Below are 12796 nucleotides of genomic sequence, written 5' to 3' on the forward strand. Positions count from 1 at the left end.
TTACTCTAATGACTCAGGACGTATTTTTCTTTAGGTTGCAGGACTTCTATCAGAATTATCCCACTTCCATGCCATTCCTTAAAACTACAAATGAACAAGGATAGACAGTTGGAACATACTTAAGAAATAGAGGCTTTCAGATAGATTAAGAGAAGACAGATATTGCGTCTTCTTGTACGTTAAATTAAAATCATGTAACCTACATGACTGAATTGTCCCAGTTTGCCTTTCATGGGAAGTGGAAGTCAAGGAAAGGACAATATTTTACCTAGCAAAGTAATGTAGATATTTTATGTATATAAAATATATTATTGTACTTGCATTAATTTTGGTGAATTTAATATATTTTTAGTTATGTTGTGAGTGAGGCAGGTTGGTAATACAGAGGGCATAAAATCTGATACCAAAAGATTTGGGAATTTGACTGGCTCTGCCTTCTGTCTGTATGATAGCTCTTTATGGTTTCCTCATCTTTGCAATTTATAGTCTTAAGCTTTTTCATAAATTTGTGTGAGCTAAGTGTATTCACAAATATAAAAATATCATGTAGAATATACAACTCTAAGTAGATAAATTAATTTCTTAATATTGTTTTTTAATCACTCTGGATGTTCACTGATTGATCTTTCTCTGTGATTGAAGCTTCAAAGTTTCAGGAGATTTTTCTTTTTAACTGATAGAGTTCCATTTTATTTCCGCAGTACCAAACATTGGTAGAAAACTCTATGAGGGTAAAACAAAAGAAGTCTACGAATTGTTGGATAGTCCAGGAAAAGTCCTCCTGAAGTCCAAGGACCAGATTACAGCAGGAAATGCAGCTCGAAAGAATCATCTGGAAGGAAAAGCTGCAATTTCAAATAAAACTACCACCTGTATTTTTCAGTTACTGCAGGAAGCAGGTAAGTGGCTACCTACTTACTCTTATCTTTCTGCTTCTCTCTCCTTGCACCTTTCTTTTCCTCTCTTCCCAACACGTACACACCCTAGTCTTGGTCATGAGGAGATGACATTATTTGGAATAACATGTTGTTTGATGATACTGCACAAGCTAAGTCTTTAACATTTTGTTTTGCAATCAGTAATGTCATTTGATTAAAAGGAGTTGTAACAATTTGTACCAGATAAAGATTGCTTCTTTGTCTGCCTTCTGCAAATTCTCTTTTGAGCTTTAAGGACTTTATCTATACAAAGAAATCTCTTGGTTTTGTTGTTGTTAGGTGCCATCGAGTCAGCTTTTCGTTTTAGGCAGCTCTCACTGATGGCATTTACTACCTATAATTTCGGCACATTTGTTCTTTGCTTTGCTTCTTGGAGGCAATACAAAATTTCACATACCTCTTCCACTTGAAAGCCCTGGATAATATTTAAAAATAGCCAGGCTTATATATGTTGGCATTCCCCAAGTTTAGACCAGATCTAAGTAGAAATCTGTTTGAAAGATTACGATTAGGAGACCCATTTTATACAAGACATTTGGAGCATGTTTTTAGTATGTAAAATTTCATTTCATTGCCGCTCTGGATTGTAAAAATGGAGATACTCTGTGATCTTTGACTTATGGCAGGAATCACCCTCAACAGCCTAATGCCAGTTCTTACGAGATCAGACTGGCTTTCCTTACTCAGAATTTATTGCAGTGTCCACATTAAAATCACATACCGTACTCATAGTTACGGGATTATTTTTTGTTAGGTACCATCAAGTTGGAACCCACTCATAGGTAACCCTCCAGCAGGTTTTCAGAGACAGTGTATCATGCGGTAGTTTGCCCATTTTTCCCCCCACATGGTGGGATTCGAACTTCATGCCTTTAGGTTGGCAGTGCAACTCCTTACCACTAAGCCACCAGAGCTACCTGTTGCAAGGTTTATCAGATAATGATTCAGAGTCAGGAATGATGCAAGATAGTCTTCAGTTAGCATAGTCTTTTCTTGGCCATGTCTGGAGGCAGACCTCCCTCTATCCCTCAGCCTCTTGGTCTTCTCCCTGCTAAAGCTATTGTTACAAAGTTCTCTTAGTTTGGCCAGTGTAAGTGCCCTCCCAAACAGCCCACTTTGCTAAGCAAGCCTTGGTTTAAAGGTATACTTCCTTAGTTTGACGGTTTGTCAAATCTAGCTCCTCGACAGATGCCTGTTTTTCTGCTGTCACTCACTATCTCTCTGGCTAATTCTGGGATCATGGAGTTTCAGCCCGTGAAGCTCAGTCCAAAAGATATGCTCTCCATTCTTGGCCCTTCTTTCTTGTTGGCATTGAGATTTTCTCTTTTTCTGCCTCTGGGATGGCTCCACATTGACTTTCTGGAGGGTTAACTTAGGACTGAAAATCCAAATAATGTAAACTGACAATAAATGTTGTTATATTAAACCATGCAGAATTATGAATTCTAAATCTACCGGCTGCTTCATGGGAATAAGTAGGGCAATCTCCCATTTGTTTTACTGCCTCTGTAAACTTTGCTGGAGGGTCACATATGGGTGATTCTGGATCAGTGGTACACAACATCAGCATGGACTTTTTGTAAAGTTTCTATTCAGGGACAAAGGCAGCAACTGTTGAATGAATGATAAAGATCCTAGGACCCAAATTTTCTGATTCAGTATAATTTTTCCCCCCAGTATGTATATATGATGCAACAGTAAAATGAAATATATTTTTAATAAATTAAGTAGTAGAAATCAATATTATTAATTTTATTTTCTGCTTTTACCTTTTATTAAAAATTACTTTTTTAAAAATACAATCACTTAGGCAAAGGTGTTTGGCTCCATAGGATTTTTTTCTGCTAAAGGGTTGTTGCTGTTGTTATGTGCCGTTGAGTCGCTTGCGACTCAATAGCAACCCTATGTACTAGAGCTCTAAACCCTGCTCTATCCTGTGCCAATCCCACTGCCTCTGACACACCCATCCCGATTACCCCAGTCACTGAATCAGTCTATCTCATAGAGGGTCTTCCCCTCCTGTGCCGTCCCTCCACCTTCCCAAGCATGATGTCCCTCTCCAAGGACCTGTCCCTCCTTACAACATGTCCAAAGTATGTCAGACGAAGACCCAGAATCCTTGCCTCCAAGGAGCAGCCTGATTTAACCCTCTCCAGGATGAATCTGTTTGTTTTCTTGGCAGTCCATGGTATATTCAATACTCCTCTCCAGCACCACAGCTCAAAGGCATCATTTCTCCTTCTATCCTCCTTGGTCATTGTCCAACTCTCTGATGCATAACAAGTGATTGCAAAGACCTTAGCCTGTATCAAATGCACCTTAGTCTCCAGAGTGACACCATTGCTCTTCAGTACCCTGGAGAGGTCCCTAACAGCAGACATTCCCATTGCAATACGTTTTTTATTTCCTGGCTACTGGTGCCAAGAGTATTAACCATGGAGCCAAGCAGACTAAAGTTGTTAACAATCTCAGTCTCTTCACCATCCATCCTGATGTTGCCAGTTGGTCCAGTGGTGAGAATCTTTGTCTTGACTTTGAGCTTCAGTCCATAATGAAGGCTGTAGTCCTTGACCCTCTGCAGCAAGTGCTTCAGGTCCTCATCAGTTTCAGCAAGCAGGGTTGTATCAACTGTATAATGCAGATTGTTAATAGATCTTCCACCAGTCCTGATGCCACACTTCTCATAGAGCCTAGCCTCTCGGATAAGCTGTTCTGCATACAGGTTGAAAAGGTATGGAGATAGAACACATCCCTGGCATATGCCTTTCCCAATTTTGAACCATGCAGTGTTTCCTCGCTCTTTTCTGACAACTGCCTCTTGGTCCAAGTATAGGTTTTGCCTTAGAGCGAAAGTGTTCTGGGATACTCTATATTATGTACCATTATAAGAGAAATTTACGAAGTAATGGATACTTTTATCATTGTCAATGTAGGTATCAAAACTGCTTTCACCAAAAGATGTGAGGAGACATCTTTCATTGCACCCAAGTGTGAGATGATCCCAATTGAATGGGTTTGTAGAAGAATAGCAACTGGTTCTTTTCTCAAAAGAAACCCTGGTGTCAAGGAAGGCTACAAGTTTTACCCACCTAAAGTAGAAATGTTTTTCAAGGTAATTATTTTATGCTTAAATATTTTGTGATAATTTAGTAGTAGACTTAAAATGACAAAGGCTTTAAAGATTTTTAAACGTTTGTGTTTGCTAATATTGCCAGATATCATCCCCAGAAATTTGTCAGTAATGGATACCTCTACTAGCAATATACACATCAGTTTATAAAATTAAAACAGCTGCAAAAATCCACTTCTATCTGAATTATAACAAATTAAAACTGACAATTAGTAGGAAAAAATGCTAGCAAAATTTCAGAACATTTTCTCTTGAAGAATTAAAAATGAAGACTAAAGAATCTTACTGAATTCTAAAAGAGAAAATTGTGTTATCAGTGTTTCTTAAAGGCAAAAATACCAATGATAGGTATCGTCTGTGAGTTTATATTGGTTTTACTAAATCAACTTTTCTCTCTCCATTTTAACATTTGATGTTAAGTATAGTTCTACTGAGGAAATAAAATCAGTGTTAAATTTTAATCAGTTGCATAATTCAGGTGTTCATATTAATCAGGAATCCATAAAATAGAGACATAATGTGAAGATGGGACACAGGAATAAAATGAAAGTTTTGTGTTTTGGTGTGGTTTAGTTTGTTTCGTTGTTTGAAAATTTTTTTAGAGGTTTTTTCTCATGAATCTGAATATTTTTTTTAAAACCTTACTGCTGTTATTAGCAACAGATCACATTTGCTTTCTCCCCCACATCCTTTCCATACTGTGCATCCCTGTGGTTTCACCCCCACCTGTACTCACTACTCTACCCCCTTCCCCCTTGAGTGCCTCCATAGTTTACTAGTTATCTTTCTCTTTTTACAATAATGGTCTTATGCAGTACTTGTCCTTCAGCGACTGCATTAGTTCACGTAGCGTAATGCTCACCATCCTCTCCCAAGCTAGGTAGTATTTCTTTAAATTGTTGCTCCTGAGTGCTACACAGTATATTCCATTGTGAGAATGTACCACAATTTCTCAATCTATTCACTTGAGGTTGGACATTTGGGTTGTTTCCATATTCCTATGATGGTGAATAAAATTTCCTTGGATTATATGTCTAGTGGTGGAATAGCTGGGTCATATGGAGTTTCTATGTTCAACTTTTTTCAGAAAGTGTCAAAACTTTCTTTGAGCTTGGTTGCATACCTTAGTCTTTAAACTGACATCATTACTTAACATTTGGAGAGGACCTTGACACATTTTCTCAATGCAACATACATTTTGCTGTTGTTACCTTGGGTTGTTCATGGTAAAAAGAAATTGTTGACAACTTCAGTCTTTTATAAATGTATCATAATGTTGCCTGTTGGTGAGCCCCAGGTTGTTGGGACTTTTCCTGAGGGCTCTTGAATTTTCATCTATAATAATGTTCCTTACATTTGACCTTTTATAAGTATATAACAAAAGTATAAGTAGATACAGTATGATAGATTGCTATTACATATCTCCCATCATGATGGTTTTGTAACTCCTTCCATATAATTGGATGGAATTATGCAAGTAAGATGCTTATGGCTAACACTAGGTTTGGACAGCTTGACAATAAAGCAAATAAGGTGTATATGGTACCGTAAGGAAGGGATTGATCAGTACTGCCATGCCACAAAGCTTAAAATCACCAATCTAATGTTGTGAGTGGTTTGGGAATCTCGATACTACCAAACAAGAAGAGGCAGGAATGCAGTGTATCCTTAAGTCCCTGCACTGAGAACTGCCTAGATTCATGAGACAGCAAGAGTGGTAACATTGGAGACAGTGCTAGATAGTGAAAAGCTGTGGCAGCAGAACAGAGACCTGCACAAAAATCTGTATGTTCTTGAGTTCAGTGGAGTCAGGATTGACTCCTAACTGACCCACCAATGAGTGTTCAGAGGCAGTAAATCGCATAGGAGGAGATCACTTGTCCTTCTGTTGCAAAGCATGGTTCTTTTTGAAAATAGTGCAGAATAAGACAGTGTTTTGTGGTGTTGCTACTGGGAGTTGAAACTTAACTCCATACTACTTGACGACAACAACATTGTGTGCTGAGGAATTAAAAAATTAAAGACAAAATAGACTTTTTTCCCCTGATGCGTTAAAAATTTTAAATGAATGGTATTCTTAAAATGTTTTCTCAGGATGATGCCAATAATGACCCACAGTGGTCTGAAGAGCAGCTGATTGCTGCAAATTTCTGCTTTGCTGGACTTATTATAGGCCAGACTGAAGTGGACATCATGAGTCATGCCACACAGGCTATATTTGAAATACTGGAAAGAGCGTGGATGCCTCAGAACTGCACGCTCGTTGATATGAAGGTACAGTAAAATAAGGAGGTTTGAAATGAATTAAAATTGAGAAGTATCTTTAAGAGTGTGGTTTTAAAAACTTTTCTTTGGTGATACGTTGTTTCTAGATTGAATTTGGTGTTGATGTGACCACCAAAGAAATTGTTCTTGCTGATGTTATTGATAATGATTCTTGGAGACTCTGGCCTTCGGGAGATCGAAGCCAGCAGAAAGACAAACAGGTGATTATTTTTCTTTCTTTCACTGGTGAGCTTGGGATAGTGAAAGAGGGAATGAGAGGGAAACTATTCTCTATCATATGTATGTGATTTACTGATTACTGTTTATTTTCAAAGATCATATCTAGTATAGTCTTGAGAGGAAAGGATGGGAATAGTACTTTACAATGATACAGCTAATTTTTTTTGTTATGCTCTTTTATACAACTCTCATTTTGTTTTGCTTGTTGGTATTTTTAAGTGGATAAGTACCTTTACAATTATAAAAGTGGGAGACTTTTCTAGGATTTCACTTTTGTCCCTCAAAAAAATCAAGAAAAATTAGGAATCTATTGAATATATAAGAATTCTCAAGAGAGTTCATTGTAATTGCTAGTGTAAAAAGCAGTCACAGTTAATTGAAAATCCCTGTCTATGTATGTCACTCTTTTGCTTTGTTTAGCCAAACTCAAAGAAATAAATCAGCAGATTCAGATACATTTTCCGTTATCTGGTCTTGAACACTTAAACTATCAATTATTTCTATCTAAAAGTCTGAAGGCAAGAGATCTTTGTATTTCACAACCTCCTTTCTTGTTTTTTAGTCATATCGTGATCTTAAAGAAGTAACTCCTGAAGGGCTGCAGATGGTTAAGAAAAATTTTGAGTGGGTGGCAGAGAGAGTAGAGGTAAACCTTTTGTAGTAAATATATAATGTATTGCATGCTTTGCTTCTAAGAAAAGTTTTTTTTTGTTTCGGAAAAATAATGAATGTGGCTTTGTTGTTGTTATGTACTATTGAACCGACTTACAGCACCCTGTTTAAGAGTTAGATTTAAACTTTGACCACTTCTGCCCCATCCTCCCAATATCTTACTTACTCAAGCTCACTACTGTAGTCATGTTGGTACATCTTGTTAAAGGTCTTCCTTTCCTCCTGACAACATGCCCAAAACACGTGAGACAAGGTCTCATCATCCTTTTACCCTTCCCCACCAGCAATAACTTGATAGAAAGCATTTGTAAGAAATGCCTCAAGTAGAAAGTCCTAGCAAGTATACCTATCTGTATGCCCTAGTCTTAAGTTATCCATTCAGCCATCCCAGATCCTACTGGGGAGACTTGGAATCTTTATTTCTTTCCTATTCTAGTTAGAAGATGTCTTATCCTTCATACATTGAGTTGATGCTGCAGAGTTAAAATGACATGGATGGATCCTCATATTCTGAATGCCATTTCATGTAACTTTACTGTCATTCCATGGAAGGTGAAATACAGTTTTTGCTATCTTATTATCACAATCATCTTTTAGAGAATTATTTTCAGGATAGTATACATTTTGAGTTCTAAGCCGTTAACGTCTCTACTTTGGCCAAATATGCCTTAAGACATACTTTAAAACTCTACAGCTAGAGAAGGAAAAAGAAAACATCTTGCAGATGCAGATGTTTCAAATAAACTGCCATCTATTTGAAAAGTTAACAAATACAGAAAATTTAAAACTGCTGAACAGCAGCAACAGTTTGCAAAAGGTCTCCACTAAGTAGAATGAATTAGAAATCTCAGTGTGAAATAATTTATCATTTTCTGAATATTGGTGTAAAGTTTCAGTATTTATCCTTGCTTTTTATTTACTAGGAAACAGTTTGTCTAGAGAAGTTAATTTTTAAAAGAAATTCTGTATTCTGTTTGAGTTTTCTATTTGTTTGGAAAATAGTAATCTGTCCAGATATAATTTTTACTATAAACTAATAGCTTTGTAAATGACTCTTTGTTGTATTTATTCTTACATTACCTACTTTTTGTCTTCTCATATTCTTATTTTTCTTCTCCAGTTGCTTCTGAAATCAGACAGTCACTGCAGAGTTGTCGTATTGATGGGCTCAACCTCTGATCTCTCTAACTGTGAGAAAATCAAGGCAGCGTGTGGAAAATTTGGCATTCCATGTGAACTTCGGGTGACATCTGCCCACAAAGGACCAGATGAAACTCTGAGGATTAAAGCCGAATATGAAGGTAAACTTGAGATAATTCAAGTTGTTCTCCTGACTTTGCTGAAAATTTTGCATTTTAGGTGAATATGGCTGAAAAGGAGTTTTGCCACTTAGCTAAGGGAGGGAGGGAAATATGATATATACTAGGCTTTCATGATACGTCCTCATAGTCCACATTCTTCTTCAGAGTCCAGCTTCTTAAATATGTTCAGCATACAGATTTATTAGGAATGGAGAAAGGATATATCTCTGGCACCCACCTTTTTGAACCACAGTGTTCCCTTGCTCTGTTCGCACAGTAGCCTTTTGGTCTAGGGATACATTTTACACAAGCACTATTAAATGTTCTGAGATTCCCATTTTTCTCAATGTTAGCCATAATCTGTATGCATCTGAGAGCTGGATAGTGAGTAAGAATAACAGAAGTTCTGCAGGCACTATTAAAAGAAAGACCCAGATAAAAAGACTTGAAAATGCAAGCCAAGAAAGAAAATTAAGACTTGATTATGAGGATCTCTTGCATCTTTACCTAATAAGAAGCCCTTTAGGCATTGTTGCTGCACTAGAAAATGGGCCCTGTGTCAATTATGGGAAACCAGAGTGGAAATAACAAATCTTAAATATCTTTAATGACCAACATTTCCTTGGAGATAATTGAATATTACATTAAGGAAATTTCAGGATATAGTACATAAAAGAAGCGTCTTGACAGTAGAACATTGATCTAAAATAATCATGGCTTTTCTCAACTGGAAAAAATGTTTAATGACTATTCCTAAAAATAATTGCCTTAGTAGTTTTTAGTAGAGTAGTTTTTAATGTGGGCTTGGGTAGAGTGGAGGAGGTTCCAGGTTTCGGTTTCTTTAATAGGCTAATGAAAGATACGACTTTGCTGCCTAAAAAATGCAGTTGTATACAGTTTTGTCCTCTAGATTAAGAATCTGTTCTTTAGGAAACAAAGGATTTAGATACTACATTTTTTTTATTTGCCTTTCACTGCTCTTTAAAGAAATACTTGTCTAGTAACTGGTTCTTCTCGGGCCTTTTGGGTAGATGGACAAGCTAGTAGGACAGCTGGTGTCACTCAGGTGGTGAGCCTGTGTAGCAATGGTAAGAGGCAATTGTGGCCATTCCCTCACCAGCTCCTGCCATCATTATGTATTAGAAATCTTGAAGATGACTAACCTTATTCTTTTACTTAACTGTTTAAGTTGCAGAATAAAGTCTTTCTTATTTTCCACATACTACTGCTAAAAGATAAGGTAGATGGGTGTTTTGATTCAACCTATCTTTAAATATTTTAGGTGATTAATTATAAACTTGTTTTTGTAGGAGATGGCATTCCTACTGTATTTATAGCAGTAGCTGGCAGAAGCAATGGTTTGGGACCAGTGATGTCTGGAAACACTGCATATCCAGTGATAAGCTGTCCTCCCCTCACAGCAGACTGGGGTGCTCAGGATATATGGTCTTCTCTCCGACTACCCAGTGGTAGGTTGTATTGAAGTTTTTTAAACTGTTTGTTATAAAAATGGCAAATACACAGAAACAGTAGAGACTAGTATCATAGAATCCAGGTACCTATTACACAGATGCAGCAATTAACAAATATGCAACTTTGTTGTATCTGAAATACTTTCCTGCCAGATTATTATAAAGAATATCTTAGATATATTTAAATACATACATAGTTAAATGTAAATTTCTAATACATAGATTCTATTTATTAATCAGGATTGTACCATTGAGGTGTCAGACGCCATAATAGTTAGTTACCCGTGATGGACAGTGTTTGGTGGAGCTCCCAGTTTAAGACAGATTTGGAAGCAGGAGTGCCATCTACTTCCTAAACAACATGCCTCTGCAAACTATGAACTTTTTTAAAAAATTTTTTTAAATTTTAGTGTGTTTGTGTGTGTGTGTGTACTGCCGGATCAGATCTGACTGGTACAGGAGGAGATTGTTTCTCCTTCTACAGCAGAGCATCTGGTGGATTTGAACCATGCACCTCTGGGATTGATTGCAGTACACCTTCTTGCCACTAGGCCACCAGAGCTCACCGGAAACTATGAACTTTGATAAATGACAATAGTTATAGAAAGGCTTCAGGCCTTTTGTTCATAGCCTTTCCGTGAGTAGTGCTTAACTCGATGACAATCAAAAACAACAACAAGGACAATTACTAGCAATTTCTTAAAATCATTTAAGATGGTGAAGAGATTGAGATTGTTAACAGGTTTAATTTGCTTGGCTCCACAATCAACACTCTTGGTACCAGTAGCCAGGAAATAAAAATAGACGAATTGCATTGGGAAAGTCTGCTGTCAGGGACCTCTCCAGAGTACTGAAGAACAATGATGTCAGTTTGGAGACTAAGGTGCACCTGATCCAGGCCATAGTTTTCAGATATCTTGCTAGGTGTCAGAAAGCTGGACAGTGAGTAGGGATTATAGAAGGAGAATTGGTACCTTTCGGATGTGGTGCTGGAGAAAAGTATTGACTATACCATGGACTGCTAGAACAGACAGATTAGTCCTAGAGAGGATGAAACCAGGCTGCTTCTTGGAGGTAAGGATTCTGAGGCTTTATCTGACATACTCTGGGCATAGTGCAAGGAGGGACCAGATGGATTGAGTCAGTGACTGGGGTAATGAGGGTAGGCACAAGATAGAGCAGGTTTCAGGGCTATTATACATAAGGTCACTATGAGTTGCAAGTGACTCAAGAGCACATAACAACTCAGGTTTTGTTTTTCTAAATTTTAATTGTTTTTATTTCAGGAGTATTTTGTAATAAAGAAATCAAAGCAAATTTATTCCTTTTAGATGTAGAATTTGATAAGATTCCAGTCATGATTTCCAAATCCATCTTCTTTGCTATTCTGCAGATATCTGAGATCTCGCCCCACCTCCATAAAATAAATAAACCAAAGTTTTATTTTTATAGTTGGTTGGTTGGAGTCTAGATTCAATGCAATCCTAGTATTACATTTACCTAGTATATATTATCTTTTAATCTAAAAATGTTCCCTCTTTCTAGCTTATATAAAATGTCTTACATTTTGCATTTGAACAACTACATTCCTGGATATTTTTGTTTTTCCATTCCCTATATTTTCTGTGTAATGGTGGTAAAAACAGTCATTAACTCAGATTCAAATCTTATATTACACCTTTTTATTTACTTCTCTTTCAAGGAATAAATTCTTTATGGCATTGAATCTTTTAAAGTGCATGTTACTTTATAGAGAAAAATATTTTTTAAAATTAAGGACCAAAACAGATAATATAAAATATTGAGGTTCTGATGTTGGCTGATTGAGAAGGATCTCCTAGATCAGTAGAACTCTGGTATGTTCTGAGCATCATAGTCTAAGATACTGGTTTTTTATAATCAAGATAATCTGAGTTTTGCATGTCACAGTAATCTATTATTTGTTGCAATAAGTTGTTTATTTCCCTTTTGCTTAACACCAGTTCAAACCCAAACTTGCTTGTCTCAGTCAGCTCTTGACACCTGTTAAGTACATGACATATTGTACCTTTTGGCCTGTTTTCTATTCTGGAATTCTTGTATGGTATGTAAAGTTAAGTGCTCAACTGCTTGCCAAAAGGTTGAGCCCTATTCAGATCCCTTGGACGATGGACATGGTAATAATCTGCTACCTGAAAGGTCAAAGCCTGGAAAATCCTTCGAAGCTCAGTTCTGACTTGACTGAGAGTGCTGTTGCAGACCGAGAGTCCCAAAGAATAGAATAATTTTATAATTATTAATAAAGAGACAAACAGCCAGGAATGAGATAGAGCAGAGAGCATAAAACGGGGTCAGCAGTTCTCGACTGAAGACCTCAAACCATGCTTCTCTGAGTATCTATTTAGAATCATAAGATAATAAAAGTAAAATCACAAGGAAGTACAAAACAAAGGATAATGGTGAAGTCTTTTACAGATCTGACTGGTACAGGATATTGCTCCTCCTCCGGCAGAGCATCTGGTGGATTTGAACCATTTACCTCTGGGATTGCAGTGCAGCTTCTTGCCACTATCATCCAGGAAGAGTGCAAATGGTCATTGCAAAGACAGAAGAGGAAGAAAAGACCAAAATAGATGTCAGAAGAGACTCTGAAAATTGCACTGAAGGGCAGAGAAGCCAAACCACAGGGAAGAATTCAAGATACTAAAGAGTTGAATAGAAGATATCAAAAGGCAGCACGGGATGACAAAGCAAAATATTACAATGAAATGTGCAAGGAGTTGGAGTCAGAAAATCAAA

General features: G+C 37.1%; 1 protein-coding gene across 1 annotated transcript in view; it reads left to right on the forward strand.

Annotated features, from left to right (window-relative positions):
- Positions 1–12796, forward strand: part of PAICS (phosphoribosylaminoimidazole carboxylase, phosphoribosylaminoimidazole succinocarboxamide synthetase) — a 30728-nt gene that overhangs the window by 5698 nt on the left and 12234 nt on the right. The window contains exons 2-8 of the mRNA XM_006891960.1: positions 702–899; positions 3872–4050; positions 6163–6342; positions 6441–6554; positions 7136–7219; positions 8366–8546; positions 9857–10015. Of these exons, the coding sequence (XP_006892022.1) occupies positions 702–899; positions 3872–4050; positions 6163–6342; positions 6441–6554; positions 7136–7219; positions 8366–8546; positions 9857–10015 (1095 nt within the window). The remainder of the gene's footprint in view (positions 1–701; positions 900–3871; positions 4051–6162; positions 6343–6440; positions 6555–7135; positions 7220–8365; positions 8547–9856; positions 10016–12796) is intronic.

Source organism: Elephantulus edwardii, unplaced genomic scaffold, assembly GCF_000299155.1.
Source record: "Elephantulus edwardii isolate Elephantulus edwardi_28Jun2011 unplaced genomic scaffold, EleEdw1.0 scaffold00107, whole genome shotgun sequence".
Taxonomy (NCBI): Eukaryota; Metazoa; Chordata; class Mammalia; order Macroscelidea; family Macroscelididae; genus Elephantulus; species Elephantulus edwardii.